The sequence below is a fragment of the Neomonachus schauinslandi genome, chromosome 1 (genome assembly GCF_002201575.2).
Source record: "Neomonachus schauinslandi chromosome 1, ASM220157v2, whole genome shotgun sequence".
Lineage (NCBI taxonomy): Eukaryota > Metazoa > Chordata > Mammalia > Carnivora > Phocidae > Neomonachus > Neomonachus schauinslandi.
Genome location: NC_058403.1, coordinates 145467731 through 145492060, shown reverse-complemented (window position 1 = coordinate 145492060; position 24330 = coordinate 145467731). Strand labels below are relative to the sequence as shown.

Genomic DNA, 24330 nt, shown 5'->3' with positions numbered 1-24330 from the left:
TTAAGGAGTTGTTTCTAAGATCAATACATGATACCACGATACTAATAAACAAACAAAACAGAGCAATGATCACCTTGAAGCCACTGAACCAAAGGCTACCTCACTGACCCTCCAAACCACAAGATGGGTGATGGATTATCATTAATGTTAATGTTTGATAAGAACCACCAGCCTGGGGGCGCCTGGGTGGCTCAGATGGTTAAGCCGCCTCCTTCAGCTCAGGTCATGATCCTGAGGTCCTGGGATCGAGTCCGCATCTGGCTCCCTGCTCAGCAGGGAGTCTGCTTCTCCCCCTTCCTCTGCCTTCCCCCTGCTCGTGCTTGCTCGCTCTCTCAAATAAATAAAATCTTTTTTAAAAAAAAGCCTATATGAGTGTTTTTAACAAATGTGTTTTTTCCTGATTATAGGAAATAATTATTAAAAATCATATTAAAAACAGGCAATATCTGAATAGATATATTTCCAAAGAAATCATACAGATGGCCAACAGGTACATGAAAAGATGCTCAACATCATTAATCATCAGGGAAATGCAAATCAAAACCACAATGAGATATCACCTCACACCTGTTAGAATAACTTATCAAAAAGACTAGAAATAACAAATGTTGGTGAAGATGTAGAAAAAAAGAGTACCCTTGTGTCCTGTTGATCAGAATATAAATTGGTACAGCCACTGTGGAAAACAATATAGAGGTTTCTTAAAAATTAAAAATAGCACTATCATATGATTCAACAATTCCACTTATGGGTATTTATCCAAAGAAAACAAAAGCATTAATTTTAAAAGATATATGCACCCTCATGTTCACTGCAGCATTCTTTACAAAAGCCAAGATATAGAAGCAGCCCAAGTGTCCATCGATGAGTGAATGGATAAAGAAGATGTGGTATATGTGTATACACAGTGCTATATTATGCAGCCATTTAAAAAAAATTAAAATCTTGCCATTTTCAACAAGATGGATGGACCTAAAAGGCATTACAGTAAGTGAAATAAGGCAAAGACAATTAATATATGATCTCACTTAAATGTCGAATCTAAACAAAACAAATCAACAAACCAAACAAAACCAAGCTCACAGATACAGAGGAAAGACTGGTAGTTGCCAGAGGCGAGGGCTGGGTGGGTAGAGAAGAAATGTGTGAACTGTTTTGATTTTTTCTTACAGTTTAAATAAACTGAATATAAATAAACGAACAAAAGAAGAAAGAACAAGGTAGGACGATATACTCTACCAGTTACCAACACTTATTATAAAACTGCACTATAACAGAGCATGGTATTAGTTTACAACCTCCCACAAATCAAATTAGAATGGACGGAAAAAATTCTTTATTTTATAGACCTATTTATATAAAATTATTTATATAAAATCTAGAAATACAGAAGCATAAAATATAGTATTTTATTGAATGTTACCTTTGGGAAAAATAGAAAAACATTACAAAGAAAATATTGCAATCCCAGTGCTGTAAGAACATCATTAATAAGTTCTGATGCATTATTTACTTGTCTTTCTCTATTCATACAAGGCATAGGATCCACCTCACCTGGAAAATCACAGCTACCATTTCTTGTGCATGTACTCTGTCCTTTGCACGGCCATGCCTCATTTAATGTCTAATGACACTTACAGAGGAAGACACCGAAGCACAGACTGGTGAGCAATTTTCTCGCAGCCACTCACAAGCCAGGAATGGATCTGGGATTAGAATGGGAATCTGCCTGACTGAAGACAGATTACATTCAAATAGGAGGTTGGAGAAAATGGTCAACTCATACCACATATATTGGGGCTTATTAAAAACATTTTCCCATGTCATTTAATATTCATTTAAAATATGACTTCTTGTACCTTCATAGTTTTCTAACCTACAAGGTATTTAGCTAATCCTCTATGGATGGATCCTTGTTTTCGACTCTTTACTAGTATTCACTAGGGGAAAAAAAACCCCAAACGTAGTGGTTAAGGGATCACTTCAAAGGAGTTCGAATCCTCACTCAATTGTCCTAGCTCTGTGCTCCTGAGTAAATACAACTCCAAGCTTATTTTCTTTGTATGTAATACCACTGCCTACTTCATTTTGTGAAGCTGAAGAGTAAATACAGTTGTGCACATGAAGCATCCAGCACTGTCTGGAACATAAGCAGCTCTCTTTGAAGACAGATACTAGCTATCTTTACTTTCATTGTTGTTGTTGTTGTTATTTTATTAGAGAGAGAGAGAGGGAGAGAGACCAAGAGTGAGTGGGGAGGGGAGGGGAGCGACAGAAGGAGAAGGAGAGAGAGAATCTTAAGCAGGCTCCATGCCTAGTACAGAGCCCGACACGGGGCCCGACACGGAGCCTGACAGGAGGCTCACCATGGGGCTCGATCCCATGACCCTGAGACCATGACCTGGGCTGAAATCAAGAGTCAGATGCTTAACAGACTGAGCCACCCAGGTGCCCCAACTTTCACTGTTGTTTTAAATAACGTATTAATGGACATTCTTGTATACAAATATTTGTGCATATATTTTACTATTTTCTTAAGATATGTTCCTAGAAGTGGAATCAAAGGACATTTAAGGTTTAACACATATTGACAGTCTGCATGTCACAAAAGATGTACTAATGTATGAAACTGCAAGTTTCACTAGACTCTCAACCAGAGCTGTTTAGAAAAAAAAAAAAAACTCTGCCAATTTGACTTTTTATTATCTTAACGGAATTTTCTTGATTACTAATTTAGGGTTACTCTTTTTCATATTTATTGTTAGGAATGCCCTTTTCATGCCCTTTATCCATTTTCCCTTTGGGCTACCCTACTTTAGAATTTCAAAATAACTAAAGTCTGTCCCTAAAAGCTGACCATTTTGTTTATGTTGTAACAGTCGGGTAAGCTGGATTTATGACTTCAAGCAGACAGAAGAAATGCACACACACAAAATGGTACATTTTGAGGATATGAGGTGTCTCAGAGGCATTTACCTCATTGAAGAGTCATGGTTAGTCTCCTTCACTGCCTGGGTTTTTTTTTCCTATGTAATACTCTATGGCAAAGAATCCCAAGTGATAACACATGTTCAAGATGGTAATAAAACTGTGCCAGGAAAGTCACAGAACATTTGAAACTCAGACCACTGTTTAGTCTGGCAGCTCTCGTGCTCTTTAATTATATCACAAAGGCCCCTTCTGTACAGCAAACACTGTAATATATTCTGACCAATAACTGTCATCACATAAAATTAGAAGACTTGATAAGGAGGAGGATTTGGTGTTGAGAGTCTGTGCTTTATGCCTCATGTTACATTCCATTCAGTTGGGCTTTGCTTTGTTCTATGGAGTTGACAGCGACAGGTGTACTCAATATATTCACAGACAATGCATGGCTTTATCAAGAGTAGATAAACAACAACAAAAATGAGTCTGTAGCACACATACCGTACTATTTCTGAAATGGTAAATTATCTTGGAAAATCACCAAAAGAGAGTGCAAACATTAAAACAGAACTCTGATGCTAAAATCGGCCAAACAGTACCAAAGGATTTATTCCTTCAGACTTTAGAAGGTACACTGATCATACCAGGAGACTTTGTTTAGCTATTATTTCTATGCTAGAATGCCATGACGGTTTTTCTGGCTATAAAAACCAAACAAATAAAGGCTTGTAAATTAACTGTATGATTCAAAAAGAGACCCAATAACCATATAAACACAAAATATAAGAGCACCATAGAAATGTTTTTACAGCAAGACAATGGTATTTTTGCCCTTTGCCACTGTTTTCAATGTTGCACATTTTAACACCATCAGAAGCAAAATAAATCTGTTTTACAAGTACAAAATAACCAAACGGCATTAACTGATGAGTCAAAAATCAAAGAAGCCATTAAGGAAAGTTGGAAACTCCCACAAAGCAAAGATAAATAAATATATCAGTCAAAATAAACATACCTGACATTAATATTCTAGTCAAAGGCAACTGGCTCAACTGTCATCTCTACACATTTCTTAATGAACCGATAAAGATGTTCATCTGATGTTAAACAGACAAGTAATTTAAAGATCATTCCTTTTAAATGCTGAAGATAATGATGCCTATGGTGGCTGGATGCAGAAATGGAAACCTGTTTATAATGGCAGAAAATAAAGTTGATTGCTTTGATGCCACACCCAACGTGTACATGAGAAGCCAAGTACTGCACTGAAGGGTAGCCATGTTTCGGGGGCTAATGGCCTTGAGAGCTTGTGACAGTCGGGTTTTCGCAACGCCACCATAACAGCCATCTCCTCGCAGGCCCTGTGACTCCCACCCTGCACCATCATTTCTGCTGGCACACCGGCCAGACCTTTCACCTCTCCACTGAATTAGCCGGAAAAGCTCACTGTGCACTAACACACACAACACTGTCTGCACAAGCCCCACAGAAAGGTTGCTCTAAACAACTCAAGTCATTTCTCAGTAATTCCAAGGCAACTGAAGAGCCTGCCGCCGAACTGGGCCCAACACTTAACGGCGCAGGGGTGTGATCTAGCCCTGGCATTTACCTCATGCTCTGACAGCCCAGGCCAGACCTCCTGCCTTCAGGGAACGATGGGATCTGAGCACTATGATTGTCGCAATGCTGCCGTGCACCTCCGTGATGGCCACAGAGTTTGCAGAACAGTCTCCGGCTCTGTCTGGAGGTCCAGCAAGCCTAGGGCTGTTGACAGGGAGGAACTGAGGAGAAGGTGATTAGGGATGTGTGGGCTGCATGCACTGCCCACTCATCCAGGGCTCCAGCCAGCTTCACTAGGAAACGTGGAGAATCACAGCCCCAAAGTCTGGCCCCCAAGGCGTAAGTCTGAGCAAATAATGAGCGGGTGATAAAATATGGCCAAGGGCATGGTACATCTGAGATATAACCCACATTCTGGGTATATATATGTAGCAAGGAACCTGGATGACACTCACTTTAAGCAGGAGTTCAAAGAGAACATGTAGGAATGCTCCAAGAATCTATACAACCCTTAACTTATAAAAACCACTGCCCCTGAAGCCTACAATACCCAGGGTAACACCTACCTCTCTAAGAAGGGTTCCAGAGAGGACTGAGACCCCCCAAAAAGGTGAGTCCCTCTGTCCTATCTGAAAGGGCTAAAAATAAACAGTAATTCCGAACAGGCTTAAAGGGTTTATTAAGAAAAATGTAAGACTTTTTTTCCACAGGGAAAATAATTATTACCTAATTATTTTTAAAGGCAAGTATGAAAGGAGGAACTCATAAAAATAATGCTCACCACAATAATGATCACCATTTTTCAGTGACCACAATACCATTTTTACTATCTGTCTTAAAGGAGGAAACAAAGGATAATAACAAATGACAACAGCCCCAAACAGAAACACATAAACAAGTCTTTAGTACAGTGCTGGTATTGTTTTCATATATACTCTACAAATGGGAATATATAATCTAGTTTCCAATTATCCAAATAGAAATGCAATACCTGGACCTCACAATTCATTGACCTCATGGTTTCCAAACACTTTTCTTATCCCATCCTCACGCACCCAGTTTCTACAGGTTTAGGACCACTAATGGCAACCTGCACTTCAAAAGTCTCACTTGCAAGCTTCCCAAACGCAGAATACCACTTTCTAACTTCTCAGTTCGATGGTCCCTCCACGCGTGCAGGGGTTCCTGCACTTCTCCCTTAGGTAATACTGCAGGGGACACCCCCTAGGGGACAGGATGTCAGTCTAGCAAGCCACTCCTAGCCCTCTTGCTTCATCAGTTTTACCCTTCCTCCAAGATCAAGAGTTGGGCAACTTTTCTAGTAAAGGATCAGAAGTAAATACTTTTGGCTTTGCAAGCCATGTGGTCTCTTTCACAATGACTCAGCTGTGCCACTGTAATGCAAAAGCAGCCACAGACCATAAACAAATCCATGTGGCTGTGTTTGTTAATATCATATTGACAAAAGCAGGTGGGCTGGATTTGGCCCATAAACTGTAGGTAATCAACCTCTGTACTAGATCATTCTCATCAACATAGAAATGTCTCTAAAATATTGCTCATCCTGAAAGTAACAAGAAATGCTTGTGGCCCCATTTCTCCTTCCAGCTCCCTATTTTTCAGCTCTCCCTTAGAGGAAAAGTCTCTCTAGATTTATTGAGGTTCCCTGTCTCCACCTCAAGCATTCCCTCCTCAATGAACCCCACTAGGCTTTTGCCCCACCCACCAGTGAAAATAACCCCTCAAGAAGTTACTCCCGTTGCCACTATAATGGTGACTTCTCCATCGTCATCTTCCAGACACTCTCAGAGGCATCTGACACTGTGAGTACTCTCTTCCTCTGAAAGTCCCTGAAAATCAGAGGCTTGCTTCTTTACTTATGAAGCTAGCACCCACACAGCCAGTCAACTCCACCACCTTTCCAGGGAAGCTCCGAGCACCCTCTCGGAAACAGCTGACCCCAGCGCATCACTCCCCATTCTCTAACCCTGCTTTCTGTTCTTTATACCACTAACTGAAATTCAGATTTTTTATCGATTCCCTTGTTTATTGTCTATGATCCCCATGGAATCATAAGCTTCATGAAAACCAGGACCATGTCTGTTCTATCTCAATAAACACAACTCTTTGTGGGGTGACTCAAGGAATGAATGAATAATACTAACTTTTCTTGCAAGTAGAAAACTATCAAAGCTGACTCTGCCCTGAAGGTCCATAATTCTGTGATGGAAATAAAGAGCAAAACTTTAAGAGCTTCTGTGAAAAACCAAAAGGAAGCAAATGAATTCTCATGGGCAAGTAAGGAAATACTTCAGGGGAAAATGTTAGGTATCACTTTGTTAAAGATGATGATATCTCTGAACATTTATTTAAATACAGAAGGAAGGAACTGTGAATTATTGATTGGAGCCCCCAAAATACCAGGGGCCTCTCTGACTAAACACTTCCACTAAAAGCTGGCTTCTGACGTGACATGCGGTGAGCGGCTCAAGTCTGGGCACCATGTGGCCAGAGACACCAACATGTAGGACTCCCAGCCAGGCGCTGCCTGCCACTCCCTAAGGAGAGCTGTCACTGAGCCCACATGAGTCAAAAGAGGAAAACTGAAATGACCAAGCATATAGGCTGCTATGAGAATATTCAAAGATTAATTTGTTTCTGACGAGAGAGCCAAACTATCTCCATGGACCCAACTGAACCCCATACAGTAAGGATAGGCAATGAAAGGTTCACCAGCTCACCATGAACTTAGGGAAAATCTCCATGATAGTAAGCAAGATAATGGAAGAAAATAAGCAGAAGTGTATACTTCCACCAGCAGCAGGCAAAAACCATGTTAAGAGTTTTTTCTTTCTGAAAACATAACGTCGAAACAGATTTCAATTACCGTTGATTTTCCTCACACATCATTCAGGAAAAGAGAATGCCTTGGATCAGTTCCTAAGGTTTTAGGTTGGTGTCCCTCCATAATTCCATCAGAAACAGAATGCTGGGGTGGAAGGAGAGAATTAATTGAATACTTACTCCGTGAGTGCTTACATAAACACTTACATTTGTTCCTATAGGAAATACTGCAATGAATTATAGCATGATTAATGTAATGACGAGGGATTTCAACCCAGGTGGTGTTTTTTAAGTCAGCAGCACAGGAGGGTCCCAAACCTAGGAGGATGAGGGAAGGAAGAGGTTCCATTGAACCGGGAACCAGGATCATATTATTAACCACATTTGTGCCAAGAGCTGCCACAGTGATAAAAATCAAAGAAGGATGGTGCCAGAACCTAGTGATGATGGCAGAGGGACACAAAGGAGAATCATGCATTTGCTCTTAACAGATCCACATGACAGTGAAGATGACTGTGTTGAGGAACTGGACCACTCTTCTAAGTAAATGTGATGCAATGACACTTAAGAGGACTCCAAAGTCCACTGTGATATCCACTTGGGTTTGTTTTTAAAAGTGGCTCTGCTGGGTAGTTCAAAGAACAATGGACCAGGAAGTCTGATCCAAAATCTGATCTTCAAATTGACTTGGGGTTTGGGGCACACCAATTGCCTCTGGGACCTCATTTTCCTTATGTATAAAATGAAGACATTAGCCCAGTGTACTAATCATGTATTTTTATTCTATATTTTTGTTTCTTTAACATCTTGAGGCCTTGCTAACTCTGGAGGGAATGCCCCTCCCAGGGCCAACTGATTCTCAGAAACAGCAAACAACTCTCCTTTGAGCTTGCCTTTCCTGTGCAAACCAACCAATCCAGAGCCATAACCCCAATGCCTCCTTTATGGCGCTCTTCCACTCCAGGCCAGGCCGACACCCCAGGGCCAGGTACTGGACCAGAGCTGGCCCCTATTCACCCCAGGGCCAGGTACCAGATGACTAGAGATAACCCCTATACTCCCACAGCCCAGTGAACTTATTCAAACTAGTCAAGCCTAAACCTGTTCACCCATTCCTTCCTTTGTAAACTACAATAAGGGCTCTGGTCCACATTTGCCTCTCACTTCCTATGCCTCTTGAATGACCCTGTTGCTTCTTCATGTGGCTGCCTTTGGTGTGGTATACTCCCTCCTCTTTGAATCTGTGAGTATAACACGCTATCTTTTCCAGGACAGTTTTCACCTCATCTGTTGACCTCACCACACCACACCTCAACACACCAACAGCAAAAAATCTACATTTTAAAACACCCAGATAATCTCCAAAGTTCCCTAACAGCTTTAAAATTTTAATATTTCTACATTTTCATGAATAAAGGCCAAAAAAAAAAGTTCTATTCCTTTAGATCAGGGATCAGGAAACACTGTGTGAAAAGGGCTAGAAAGTAAATATTTCAGGCTTTGCTGGACACAAGGTCTCTGTCTCAGATGCATCTGTGTGTTTGTAAATTTTATGACTCTTTAAAAATGTCAATACCACTCTTACCTTACAGACCACGGAAAGACAGGCTGCAAGCCAGTTGGCTTTGTGGGCCACGGTTTGCCAAACTCTTTAGATGACAAGGGTAAGTCAACAGACCTAAGAACATCTTGTGAAACACAAAAAGCTTTATTGAATCCCCACTCAAATTGAACATGGCTCTGCAATACACAACTGGGAAAGCACTATTTGCAAAGGTGTACAATAAACTCTAAATGCTTTCCTTAAATGTAAATGTCACAGCAAAAAAGTCAACTGAAACCATCCACTCTGACCTAGAAATAGCTTTCGATTGCAAGGTGCTATTCTACTAACAGTTTTCAAAGACAGTTAATCACCACTAGCAGTTGAAGAAAAAGAACTTACCTGGGGGGGAAAAAAAAATGCTGAACTTTCCAAGAGCAAAACAATGCTTCTAACTGTTTAAAGGATAATCTCAGTGGAAGTACACAAAATACCCCAGCAAAGTTGATCATTAGGGCAATTTTAATTTAATTTCCAAATTCTCCTCAACTAATATTTAAGTACCAACAATATACGTGTTGAACAAGGGTGCAGCACTATAATCCCAAATCAAGGCAGAGAGAAAGGAAAACAAAAAAAAAAAATAAATTTTTTGGTTCAAGGAACTGGTGAAAGGCACAAACCCAAAATGGCTCAGTATTTTCAATCTTTTACGCTTGCTTTATCCCCCAAAATGACTGTACTTTAGTAAGAAGTGTAGATATGTACCCAATTTGAACAAGTGGCTAGGAACACTTGAACATGAGCTATGTCCACAAGAGAGGAAAGAGAAGGTAAAAATAGATGCTCAAAGGCTCGGCGCCCATTGGTAAAACCTTGTGTTTTATTCTGCGAGTGCTCGTAAAGAATAAATGGGGTAGTCACAAAAGAGTGACCCTAGAATGGAAATGGGAGCTGCAGAGACTCAGAGACTGACTTGCTTCTCATGATGAGGCTTTTTGATAGCCACAGACAACCTGAGAAGCAGCAAATCATTTCTGGAGAAATCAATTCATTCTAATTGTAACAATAAAGCGTTACTGTATTACATAGTAATTTCAATCACAGATTTCATCAGAGGAAATATTTAACTGGGTAAATTCAGCTAACTGAGGGGGCAAAAACACCTAACTGGCTTATTTTAATGACAGGGAAACCTCTCAAACATCTCTGACATTTCTGATAATTGGGGCTTTTAGCTTCATCAGGCTACAAAATTTAAATTAAAATATATCAGAATATGGCAAAAACAAATGTTATTAAGAATATAAATTAAAAGGCAGGGCGCCTGGGTGGCTCAGTCATTAAGCGTCTGCCTTCGGCTCAGGTCATGATCCCAGGGTCCCGGGATCGAGCCCCACATCAGGCTCCCTGCTCCGCGGGAAGCCTGCTTCTCCCTCTCCCACCCCCCTGCTTGTGTTCCCTCTCTCACTGTGTCTCTCTCTGTCAAATAAATAAATAAAATCTTAAAAAAAAAAAGGAATATAAATTAAAAGGCAAATGCCTATGGCAGGCGTCTTGTGCGGGGGGGATGCTCTCTATGGCTCCCACGGTTCTGTTATGCAGTCGAACTAGTAAGACAGCCCCATACAGTTTGTTTCTGTTATTGAAAAACTGTTTTTTTTTTTTTCCTTCCAATTCCTTGTAGAGTGTTGGAGCTCTGGTTTCAATCGGTGTCACCAAACATTTCTTTCTACTGTCAAAGGGGATACCTCTTCTAGGAATACTTCCTTTGCTAATCCTTCCTCTAATCATACGAAAAGGAGAAGTAAGGAGAAGGGGCGGGAGGAAGAAGGGGAACATTTACACAGCATTTTCTGCAGACCAGATGCTAATATTACCCCCATTTTCCAGATGAGGGAACTTAGGTACAAACAAGTTAAAAAAAAAAACTTGGCCAAAATCATACAACTACTTGGGTTAAATTCCTTTAGTTGCTCCCATAACCTTCTAGACATGACTGTACCTTTGAAATTATTACACTGTTTTATAGGACCCTATTGATAAATGTCTCCTCCACTAAGTCCTCAGCACCTTGAGGGGAAGAACTTTAACTGTCTCTTATCCTTGTATCATTCAGTAGTTGCTGATTAGTTGAATGAATGAACGAACGAATGAACCAAAAACCAATAAAGGAAGTCAGCTGAAGCCTGGTGACTATAAAGGCAGAAGTATTTTTCACTGAAGGCTATACCGTGGATTCACCATGAATTTCATTTAAGAGACCACTAAAATTTTATTCTTCAAAAGGCATTTCTGTGAATCTTGCCATAAGACAAACAGCTCTAACATTTTTTGAGCAAACTAAAATGATAATCCTTAGATACAGAGCATAGACAACCTTTTGCAATTCAAGGTAAGAAGTAAATTTTGCTCCAAAAGAATTCAAGAAGTTAAAATTCAATTCGTTTGCTAAGGAAGATTTGCTGAAAGCTAATTAGCTCTTAATGGAAACGAGCTCCTGGGGTAGCGCTCTCCCTGAGAACAATGGTTCAGTGCAACCTACTGTAAAATTAAGGAGAGCGAAAAGGGCAGAGCTCAGAGGAGTTAACACATCCCTTCTGATAGTAATGTTGGACCAATGTGGTAAACAATTTACCTTTCTGCTATAAACCCAGTCAGAAACTAGATTTACCAGGGCAGTGGTGTTTTAAAAAAAAATCCCAGTCAGATACAATGCAGATTTGATCATGCTCTTGTCTCTTATTTGAAGGAATAATAAATTCATAGTTGTGCTCTGACTAAGCTTTTGAAGATTTCTTTACCCACTAAGAATCCTCTAAAATAAGAATAAACACAATGAAATAATGTTGCACTTGGCATAGGATGATTTAATATTCTAGTGATTATTATTTGGTACTTTAACTCTAAATGCAGTTGACCCTTGAACATTACTGGTTTGAACTGCATGGGTCCGCTTATACATGGATTTTTTTTTTATAAATACAGTACAGTATTATAAATGTCATCTCTTCTCCTTATGATTTTCTTAATAACATTTTCTTTTCTCTAGCTTACTTTATGTATGTATGTAATACATATAACATACAAAATATGTGTTGATTGGCTATTTATGTTATCAGTTAATACTAGGCTACTAGTCCTTAAGTTGTGGGGGAGTTTTGACCATGCCTCTAACCCCTGCATTGTTCAAGGCTCAATTATAAATACAAGATAAAATGAGTATACTTCAAAGAACATGATGCAGATGGAGCCAATAAATAAGCTAAATTTATAATAAATCATTCATGTTTATTTTATATTACTAGAAATCTATCTGTACATAAAAATTAAGGCACTCTACCCTTGATATACACTTTAGGCATTTTGCCTAAAGGTCACTGCTACCAAGTGACTGGGGACAATCTCCTAGGTTAATGAGTTACCATTTTAAGACACGGGCCAAAGTTAGGGACGAATGACACTCTTTTCAGGGTTAGACCTAACTTTGTTTTAGTTACAGTAAGCAACTAAACATAAGACATTCACAAAAACTGACCTATTATACCACAAATAAAATCCAATAAAAATTAGCAAAAACAAAAATATGATCTGATCACAAAGCAAGAAAACTAGAAATTAGTAACAAAGAGGGAATATTCACCTATCACAATGGCAAAGGTCAAACACATATACACACTAATGTGGTAAAGGTCTGGCACACATAGGCACTCTCATACACTGCTGGTGGAGAATAAACTGCACAACCTAGATGGGGGGCAACTGGGAAATATTTGTCAAAATACAAATGCTTAGACCAGTCCTTCCCAAACTCGCCCACACATTGTAATCACCTGGCGAGAGTCAACAATTACTGGTGCCTGGAGATTTTTATTTAGTTGGGCTGGGGTGTGGCCAGTCTTTGGACTTTTTAAAAGATTCCCCAGATGACACTAATATACAGATAAGTTTGGGAATCGCTGGCTTATGTACCCTTTGATGAAGTAATTCCACTTTTCATTACTTATCCTACACATATATATTCACACATGGGATGAATGGTCTATGTCATTAATTGTAGCTTTGTTTTATAATACCAAAAGTTTAGAAAAACATAAATGTTCACCAAAAGGGAACTTGTTGAATAAATATGGAGTATTCGTAAAATGCAATGCCTATGCATCTGTTAAAAAGAAGTACAGATGGTATGTGAATTATATCCCAATAAAGCTGTGGTATGTATTTTTAAAAAGAAGTGCAGAACGGTGCATATAGCATACTACCATCTGTATGAACAACAACACACACACATGCGCGCGCACGCACACGCACTGAGAAGAGTGGCTTTCTCCTTGGGTAAAAATATGCTTTTCTCTGTATACTCTTTCAAATACTGAAATTTGTATTGTGTTATGTATTAACTCTTAAAAAATCACCTTTTTCTCTTTTTTAAAAAGATTTATTTATATGAGGAAGAAAGAGCACATGTGCATGCGCACATGCAAGTGGGGGGATGGGCAGAAGGAGAGAGAGAATCTTAAGCAGGCTCCACACCCAGCAAGGAGCCCAATGGAGGAGGGGGAGGGGGGCTCAATCTCACAACCCTGAGATCATGACCTGAGCTGAAACCAAGAGTCAGACACTTAACCAACTGAGCCACCCAGGCACCCCTTAAAAAATAAATCTTAAAAATTAAAATGAAATATAAAATCAATCTGGTCATATTATTCTCCAAGCAAACAGTCTGTATAAGCTAATATTCAAAGGGGCACAAGAGAACATTTTGGAGTGATGGAAATATTCTATCTTGATAGAGGTGGTGGTGCACAATTGTACATGTTTCTCAAAACTCAGAAAACTGTATAGCCAAAATAAGTGAGTTCTAGTCTATGTAAATTGTCCCTCAATAAACCAGACTTAAAATAAATTTTTTTAAAGCTTATATGACAACCACACAATGGTAGCAGGAATTCAAATTGGTACAATGAATCCGGAAAACAGCTTGGCAGTATCTACTCAATCTGGGGAAGCACCAGCTCTGTGAGCTCATACTTCCACTCCAGCATGGGTGCCCAATGGCGACATGTGCATAGATTCACCAAGGAACACGCAAAGGAAAACTCACTGGCCAAACTATTCAAGACAGCAAAAAATTGGAAAGTTGTTCAAAGTAAAATGGATTAGCAGACTACGGTGTACGTGTGCAATGGAAAGCCAGGCAGGAGGTGATTCAGTTTGAGGAGGGGCATTGCCAAGACAAAGAAACTGTTGGCAAAGAGCATGAGCAAAAAAATACAAATGCCCCAACAACAGAGATATTCAACCACACTCATGATGAGAGAAATGTGAATTAAAACTACTCTGAAATAACCTATCTCATCACACTGGAAAAATTCCAGTTTAATGACACATTCTGATGGCAAAGCTGCAGGGAAACAGGCATTCTCAAACATGTCCCTTGGAGATGGAAAATGGTAAAATCCCCATTAAGGACAATTTGGCCATACCTTTAAAAAGGTTTGTCAAATGCATTTATCCTTTGATACCTTAACACCAAGTTTAGGAATGTATCCCATAAGATGTACAAGCATACATACAAGATGATATAGAAGATTATTCATTGCAATTTTGTAAGATTAGAACTCAAGTTTATCCACTGGACACTAATTAGATAAACTATGATACATCATCCATACAATGGAAGATTCTGTAACTATAAAGCCTAACAGGAAAGCTCTCTATATATTGCTACAGAAACAAATGTTGGGAATACACTGTTAAATGGCAAAAAAAAAAAAGAAATCAAGGGGCAGAGAAACATACATAATATGCTACTTGTGTGTAAAAGGGAGAAATGAGAAAATACATATTCACATTAGCTTGCATTAGGACACAACATAAACAAAAGTGGTTAGCCATTTATGATAATGGGAAGCTGAAGGAAGAACAGAATGGGTAGAGAAAGGAACAAGACTTCTCAGTATCTATCTTTTGATATATCGATCTATATTATATATAAATCTTCATATCTGTATCTGTTTATATATATATATATGTATCTTTATATCTCTATATCTATCTGTCCATATATATATATATTTCCCCCCCAATGGAAATCTATTGCCAATTCCAAAATGTTACACTTTTTTACAACTCCAGTTAGGGAAATAAAAACAAACTTCAAAGTCTAATTACTTTCCCTTCCCCATCCTTCCCATCAAGGTGTTATGAATAGACCTTGCAAGTTGCACACAGGTTGTGCTACAGCCTGTGGGCCTAGGACCTCCCTTTCAAGGTGTGGGGTGGGGAGAAGGTGGGGTGGATGGCAACAGGCTTTTAATGCTTTGCCCTTCACCTCTGGAGCCTCAGTCAAAACTGTTTGCCTTTTCCATAAGAAAAGCAAACAAACAGGGTACCTGGGTGGCTCAGTCAGTTAAGCGTCTGCCTTCATCTCAGGTCATGATCCCAAGGTCCTGGGATCAAGTCCCGCATCCGGCTCCCTGTTCAGCAGATAGCCTGCTTCTCCCTCTCCCTCTGCCCCTCCCCCTGCTTGTGCTCTCTTGCACGCATACTCTCTCTCAAATAAATTTTTAAAAAAGGAAAGAAAGAAAAGCAAACAAACAGAAGAGTGAATCCAGAAAGAGACCATATATACAGCAAAGGTGGTATTTAAATGGGAGGGTCATAAGTAGTTTCAGGTAACAAAATTATTTGGATATCTCTGTATTCAAATTTATCTTGCCCATTTAATCTGTTACACGGTATTGTATATTATGGCTATATTATAATTTAAAAATTATTTTTCTCATTTTAAAAATTATTTGCCTGAGTGGAAATCTTTGTATATATAGGAGTTTTTCTCTACAGGAGATATTTCAAAGAAGAACTGAAACTGAAGGCTATGCACCTTTTACAATTAAATATAGTAAATAAACATTAAGAGGTTCAACATTATCAGTAGGTAAGTAAATGCAAAATGAAATCTCATTTCCATCCATTAGCAAAGGTATCACCAAGAGTATGAATAAATACTGATATAAAAAATCTCCCAATAATTTTGATAAAAAGGCAAATTTCAGAAAAATACATACATCTATGTATTATTGGGTACGATCTATGATTTTTTTTAAAATCAGCAACCAGAAAGCAATGCCATTTATTTCTGATATGCATACTGACTTTTAACAGCCAGAAAAGATTCAGGACAGACACATACCAAAACAACAACTATTATCCCTGGGAGAGAGACCTGTGTATGGCAGTGTGGGAGGGAAATGAGGAAGCTGAGGGGACCTCTTGATTTTACTGCTGGACTGTAATACACATACAATATATTCAGATGTTACTTGTCAAAGCGAAGAAAAACATTTATCAAAATTAGTTCATTGAGGGGACGCCTGGGTGGCTCAGTCGATTAAGCATCTGCCTTCAGCACAGGTCATGATCCTGAGATCCTGGGATCCCTGCTCTGTAGGGAGCCTTCTTTTCCCTCTCCCTCTGCCTCTCTCTCTCTCTCTGTCTGTCTCTCATGAAAAAATAAATCTTTTAAAAATTTGTTCATTGAATTCTGCTTGTAAAGGTAAAAAAAAAAAAAGAATAAAGTGTCTTCCAAGCTTACTCATTTTTAAAATAAAAAGATTATATATAAGTCACGAACTTCACTAGGTTCTTCCCCACAAGGTGAGGAAATTCAGATGAATTTCATAGAGAGTTGGCAAAAAGAGGAAGGAGCTTAGAAAGCATGCCACATGAGTGAGCAACAGTCGACATTAAAAAAGTAAATGCAACCTGCCCCATCTAATGAAAGGATACAATTAGTATACAGTATTAGTACCTGGTATTAAAACTCCAGGAAAGAAGTAACTATATGAATTTATATTTGACTGCTAATACAGATACACTCTTTATAATGAAATTTCTATGTAGGAATAGAGAAAAGTACCTTTGAGTGACGATTTTGGAAGTCTCATTGGTCAGACTTTTAAAAGGCTATAGAGGGCGCCTGGGTGGCTCAGTTGGTTAAGCGACTGCCTTCGGCTCAGGTCATGATCCTGGAGTCCTGGGATCGAGTCCCACATCGGGCTCCCTGCTCAGCGGGGAGTCTGCTTCTCCCTCTGACCCTCCCCCCTCTCATGCTCTCTCTCTCATTCTCTCTCTCAAATAAATAAATAAAAAATCTTATAAAAAAAAAAAGGCTATAGAGACACAGGATTTAGAATTGGCAAGGGTACATGCTCCCCAAATTCTTTTGCAACATGACATTGAGAGTACAAAGTAGTATTTATATGTCACTCTCTGGAAATGAATGAGGCTGCACACAGCCTGGGAACAGGCCTGAAATCTACATTCACCCTCAGCCTTGCAGATGACCCAAAGTCCGAGAGCACCTTGGCACCCCAGGGACTCAGTCATGGCACACCTCCGTGCCCTGGCCCAGCTCCCAGAAAGGTTGCAGTTCAGCCTTTCACCCAATATGGAGAGTCTACAAACAGACCTTCCTGTTCACTCCTAACACTGATGGTGGCTCATCACTACGCAGTACCTTCTGTGGCAGAACAACGGAGCAGATGAAAACAAGGTGGTTGGGGCTGCGTGACTTTGTTCTTTCCTAAAGACCAACCGTAAAGGTGTCCCAAGCCAGAGGTCCTCGGCCATCACCTAACAACTACAACTAGCTGTCTTGACTGAGAGCAAGGAGGGCCTCCTCTTCTCCGCCCCTTCTATGGAGCTGGGCTCTCTCCGACAAACTCTCCCATGCCAGACTGAAAGCAGGTGCCAGTCTCCTAGAAACTAGCTCTAAAATATTCGGCATCATCACACGTAGTACCTTCCAGAGAGGCAAAAGCTCTCCCTTGCTGAATAAAAGTATGTCAATTTAACAAAATGGTAGAAAATAAGAGTCTATAAATACCAGACAGATTTAATAAACAACTGCTCAGTACAATAGGAAGCACCAATTGACATTTTTTTAAATGTGTGTTAGTTTTTTCTCTTTAAAGAATTTATAATTTTTTTAAAGATTTTATTTATTTATTTGACAGAGAGAGAGAGGGGGCACAAGCAGGGGGAGTGGCAGGCAGAGGGAGAAGCAGGCTCCCCACCGAGCAGGGAGCCCAATGCAGGACTCGATCCCAGGGCCCTGCGATCATGACCTGAGCCGAAGTCCACCCAGGTGCCCCAAGAATTTATCATTTTAAAGCATCATGAATTCCAGAGTATACAAATCCAATAAGGGATAAAAATATGAGAATGAGACCAAAACCGCATAAACGTGAGATACCATAAACCCTCAAACTTGAGAAATGACCACTTCAATAACTCAACTGTTAATCTTTCAGAATCTCATCATCTTTAACATTTTTAGAACATATGAAATTCATTCTGTAGATGAAAAACAAGAAAAATAAAGCTGGAGTTATAGTACCTGGTGAAAACCGGGTTGTGTTCCGTCATGGCTACTAGCAGTTTCAGAGCGTACGCTGGGACTGGGTCTGGCTCTGTGAGGATGTGCTCATACCTGCAATGATAAAGTGATGAAAAAAGGACTCAGTGGTTTTCTTCACTTAACCTCTCCTCTGAACAATGGAAGCAATACACCATAAGGTGCAAACATAAAGACACCGAAATAAACGTATGAGCTATAGGACCTGCACAGAACACTTAACCTCATGGAACTTCCAAGAGCTTCACTTGGCAGAGAGGGGTGAGGACACTGACCTGCCTCACAGAGATCTGTTTGGGGGAAGATTCAATGAGACAATCCAGTAAAAGGATTAGTATTGGGCTGCATGCATAGTAAGAGACCAATAAAAATTAGGCATTTGTGGCAGGGTCCCCAAGAGCACCCTCAAGTTCAGAGATGTGCTCATGATAGATACTCAGTAGAGCTACATGGTTGGAACATACAGATGAATCCTAAGGGAGAAGGACACAGGTGGAGACTCTGTGCACATCCTTATGCTCTCCTCCTCCCATTAGAGGTCAGAGAACAATCTTTTCCCCAGCAACAAAAATGCAACACATGGGGGGATATTTCTGCCCCTAAGAGACTCAAGTGACCAAGGTTTTTACTGGGGGCTGGACACATCAGCAACCTCTAACAAGAATCAAAACCCCTCCCAGGAGGAAAGCAGACATTCAGTGTAAACCCTGCTGTCTGCACAATAGGCCAGGCAGCCCGAACTACACCCAGCAGTTAAATAGTGACTGGAAACACTATGAGCACCAATTTCTAAGACGCCAGCCTGCCGAGGGCCGGCCTATCACCCCGCAAGCCGGCCTTTCTAAGGGGAACAGTCGCAGACCTGCTATGTTAACTCTTTTCTGCACAGTATTCTTCTTACGAAAACTTTAAAATCTGAAATGAAAATTACTACCAGAGAGAATAAAACTAAAAAATAAAAGAATAAAAGTTCTTTTTTTTTTAAACATTTTATTTATTTATTTGACAGAGAGACACACAGCGAGAGAGGGAACACAAGCGGGGGGGTGGGAGAGGGCAGGAGCCCAATGCGGGGCCATGACCCGAGCCGAAGGCAGATGCCCAACGACCGAGCCACCCAGGTGCCCCAATGAGTAAAAGTTCTTTATTAACTGAAAATTTCCACAACACAGTTCAGACTGTGCCCCCATGTTATTTGTGAGGCAGACGCTGGTTTGCAGACCGCATCTTACCTACTCAAGTTCAGCTATCTGGTCTACAGCACTGTGGAGGAGTTCAAGAAATAAGTGTCAGGTGAAGGGATGGACAGACAGTTGGAGAAATGGATGGACATATGAACAGATGAACAAACAAACCAATTAACTTTATGACTCTACTCTCTGGAACAACCAACAACTAAAAAGGGAGTAAACTATCTCCCCAAACCCAAAATGTATATTTAAAAATCCATGACATGAAGCGGATGTTTTTCATCTGGAGAATAGGGCCCCAGGCTCTTACTCAGAGTCTATTTACTCTCATTTTGGAAATCATTATATAACAAGCTTAATTATGCAGCCTCTAATCCCACAGCCATTAAAAAGGAGCCAAGTAAAGGTAAGAGAGGAACTATTACAGAAAGAAGTGGGACTTGAAGGCATAGGGAAAAAAAAAAAAAAGCAAACTCAAGAACTCCAGAGAGAAGTCTGGGGAGTATTTAATGTAGAAGCAGCAGCTGCTCATACCTCAATGGGACCAGAGGGCCCATTACACATCATATTGCTCAAAATGGGGGTAGTGAGTAAAGAAAATGTTAAATTGGGTAGAGTGCTCTGTTCAAGGAGGCAGGAAGTACCATATTTTAGAAAGATTTCTTATAAAATATTTTTAAATTATAGCAATTAAAAGTTTTGCCCAGGTATGACAAAGATGAAAGTCAAAATGCCAATCATTCATAATAAAATCATAAATGTTAATAAATCAAAGAGAACGGTATGTTAAAAAAAAAATACAGCACAACCTAAGCATCAGTAATATCAGGAATGAAAAAAAATCAAATTTAGGAAAACAATACGTTTTATCATCTGAATAAAACAAAATTGAGGGAAATACCTTTAGAGGTGATAAAAGTGTATTCATAAAATTTAACATCCAGTTTGAACTCTTTTTTTAAATTTTATTTTATTATGTTATGTTAATCCCCATACATTACATCATTAGTTTTAGATGTAGTGTTCCATGATTCATTGTTTGTGTATAACACCCAGTGCTCCATGCAATACGTGTCCTCTTCAACACCCATCACCGGGCTAACCCATCCCTCCATCTCCCTCCCCTCTAGAACCCTCAGTTTGTTTCTCAGAGTCCATAGTCTCTTATGGTTCGTCTCCCCCTCTGATTTCTCCCCCTTCATTTTTCCCTTCCTACTATCATCTTTTTTTTTTAACATATAACGAACTCTTTTTAAAAAAGGAACTCAGCATATTAGAGAGAAATCATTATTCCTTTCTCGAGGAGTCTTGTAAAATCAAAAGCTCTTACATCCTAAGTTGGGGGCACCCAAGACAACCTTCAGGTTTAATGGTTTGCTAGAAAGATTCACAGAAAAGGTGTTACACTAACAATTATGGTGTGTTACAGTGAAAACCGGCATAGATGAAAGGCGCTTAGGGCAGAGTCCAGGCAGGACCAGGAGCAAGAAGCCAGTTGTCCTTGCCCAGTGGAGGTGGGTGGACAGAGCTCAGCATCCAAGCAACACTGCAGACAGCACACGGGATGTGCTGCCAGCCAGGGAAGCTCCCTGGAGCACTGGTGTCAAGAGTGGCATTAGGGATCAGTCACATGGGCATGGCCATGTGTCTGTGAGCTAACCTTAGTTGCTCAGTCTCCAGCCCCTCCAGAGGTCAAGCCAATAAGCTATAGTCCAAGGCCCCCACCAAAATTCACATTGTTAGCATAAAGTATCTGGCACGGCTCAAGGCCCCCTGTATACAGACTCTCTTATCAGAAAGGATAGTATAGAGGCTCAGAAATTATCTCCCAGAAGAAGGTCAAGGGCCAGTCTCTTTGTAGCATGTAGGGCTTGAACACCCCACACTTGCTAAGTTAGCTCTTCAGGGCACACATCCTGAAAAGCGAAACTGAAGCACTGAGTTGAAAGTGAGGCATTAAGTCAGATAAGAGAAGGATGTACCCTGCAGCTGCCTACCAGTATGTGGAAATTTTCATCCAGAGAATTTCAACTGAAGTGGGGATGGGAGGCTTCGGATGAGTCACACAAACACACTGGACGACGGGCCCCCCTTGTCCCCATTCCCAGACTTAGCTGAATCACTGAGGAAAGGACCACAAGCCTATGAATTTAAAAAAGCTTCCCATGTAATCTTCTGTAGTTTTCTTGTGGAAAGTACAAGAGAAAATATGGGCAACTGGTTAGAAATGTAATAAACAACCCCAAGAAGACTGAGAAAACACAAACTATTTTAAAATAGAGTTAACAGGAATATGTAGAATCTACATTTAAAAAGAACACGGATGAAGCTTGACTGACTGAAATCCAAATGTCTTAGGTTGTTTGAGGTTATCTAACCTTGAAATGGGAGGGAAAGATGAAGACTGTACCAGCCTAATGCATGAGAATTTTCCTAAAGAATATTGTTATGTTTTTTTCCCCTTGGAAAAAGAAGGATAGGATTCATAATAGATATGTTTAGAATACAAATACTGAATATATTGAATATACTTTCATTTCATCAAAGATAGGCTTGTAATAGTCAGCAAGAACTAGCCAGAAGAATGCTGTGATTTCTTAAGCTTGTCTTCTGAACAGAGATAAAGCAGCTGAGCTAATGGTAATTGGATCTCGTACTCCTCTGAATGTGACTTGGCAGGAAACAAACAGTGATGAGTCCAGACTACTGAAAAGGCTTGGAAGGACAGTGACCCAGGGAAGAGCTGGCCCATTCTGATGGACAGGGGCTGGAGAGGAGCACTCCAAGTGCCCTGAGCCTAGATACAGACTAAGATCGCTAACAACATATGCCCCCACTCTTCTTTGTCTAGAATCCTCCCAAATAAGGGGTCTTTTCCAGGTCCCAAACAGCTGAACCCAGGCAGGAAAAGCCATTCGTACTAAATCCATATCTATCCCAAAGGAGAGAACACTTCTAAAAATCACATATTCAGGGATCCAAGGGATGGTCTCTTCCCTATCTTGCTAAGTGAAACTGGTGAAACTGGTGCCCAATTAGGTAAGCTGGCAGGAAGCGGAAACAGGCTATCAAAATAACTCTGCATTATTGGAAGAAGCTACTCTGGGGAAGTGAGCAAGATTTGAAAAGTGGAAAGAAGTATCTATTCTGCTGGGGGAAAAGGGGAGGCCGATATCTTGAAGAGGTCCAGTCTGCTTGGAGTAAGCCACAAATTCACATTTCTACATCTCAATGGAGTGGGCTCTGAGAATTTTAGGGGAAAGAAGGATTCCAGAATATCCAAGGAACTTTAGAGGGAAGTACAATGAGGAAGACCCTGCTAAATGAAAAAATGAATTACTTTACAAAATCATAATAATTATTAAGTGTTGTAGGATCAAGAACATACATATAAATTAAGGAAAGAAAGGTGACATACATTGGACAAGAAAGAGTGATCTTAGAAAGGGGGTTAGAATGGTTAGGACATATCTTATGAAAATATATCACCAATAAATTAAGAATTTAAGTAAAAAATTTTAACTTCCATTAAAATCCTAAAATGAGTAAATATTCACATAATCTTGAGTGAAGCACTCTGTAGCATGACCATCAGAAAGGAATCAAAAAAACATTTACAGCTTTAGGGGCTCCTGGGTGGCTCAGTCGTTAAGCGTCTACCTTCGGCTCAGGTCATGGTCCCAGGGTGCTGGGATTGAGCCCCACATCAGGCTCCCTGCTCAGCGGGGGACCTGCTTCTCCCTCCCCCACTCCCCCTGCTTGTGTTCCCTCTCTATGTCTCTCTCTATCAAATAAATAAATAAAATCTTTAAAAAAAAAACATTTATAGCTTTAAAGTTTTTAAGTAGTATTTCTCAATGGCAAAACCTCCATAAATAAATCAAATGAGGGAAAAATTTGCAGAATGTTGGTAGAACAGAGTGGATATTCTTAATATATAAAAAGCTATTGCCAACCAATAAACAACCAAAAAAAAAAAAGTGGACAAAATCCATCTAAGAAGAATATAAATGGCCAAGAAGCATGGAGGGAAATGGCCAACTTCACTAATATCTAAAGGAATTCAAGAGATAACAAGGGTACAGCAAAATAGGTTCATAAAAGGAAGCTGGTAATATAAACTCTTCATCATCTCTGAAAAAAATTGCCAAAACCTATCAAATGCCGTTAAAAAGGTACATAATTTTATTATAGTGATTCCAACCCTAGAGATTCAACAAAAAGAAATAGTATGTACCCAAAGATGTAGCTCAAAAAGTGGCTGCTTGCAGCAGTATATATAATTATGAAATACTGGGAAAATCCTAGATATTCAGTAACTGGAAATTATTTAAATCATTTTTAGTACATTTATAAATGTAGATAAGTAGATTACAAGACAGTAATCTACTTATATTAGGATAGACAGAGATATTCACAGTATGGTGTCTGGGAATTGGCAGGAAAGATAGGTTCTCAGGAGGAAATTTCAGAAAAGACTAAGTAAATCTCACCACAAATGGAGAAACCATATTGGAGAGCAGGCAGATATTAACATAAAACGGTAGGCAAGAGGCAAAATGTGGAGAGCCTTGAATGGCTGGATAAGTACTGTGAATGTTACTTTCTACAATGCAAAGGTTTTTGAGCAAGGGAAAAATGTGAAGAAGGCAGTGTGTTTAAAGGCATATCTAACAGAACGCAAGATGGATTCAAAGCTCAGAGCTTAGAGGAAAGAGATGTGTGGGGGTTAGCTCAAGAGAAGGCTGCCAAACAGCAAAGGCGTGAAGGTGAAACCCGCCTTTGGAGAACGCTGAGGACCTCCCCACCAGATGGCTGTGAGAAAGGAGTAGATAACCTACTCT

General features: G+C 39.9%; 1 protein-coding gene across 1 annotated transcript in view; it reads right to left on the bottom strand.

Annotated features, from left to right (window-relative positions):
* ULK4 (unc-51 like kinase 4) overlaps window positions 1-24330 on the bottom strand; it is a 607678-nt gene that overhangs the window by 353829 nt on the left and 229519 nt on the right. Inside the window, exons 30-31 of the mRNA XM_044912620.1 lie at window positions 18279-18371; window positions 14215-14311 (exon numbers count right to left, since the gene is read on the bottom strand). Of these exons, the coding sequence (XP_044768555.1) occupies window positions 14215-14311; window positions 18279-18371 (190 nt within the window). The remainder of the gene's footprint in view (window positions 1-14214; window positions 14312-18278; window positions 18372-24330) is intronic.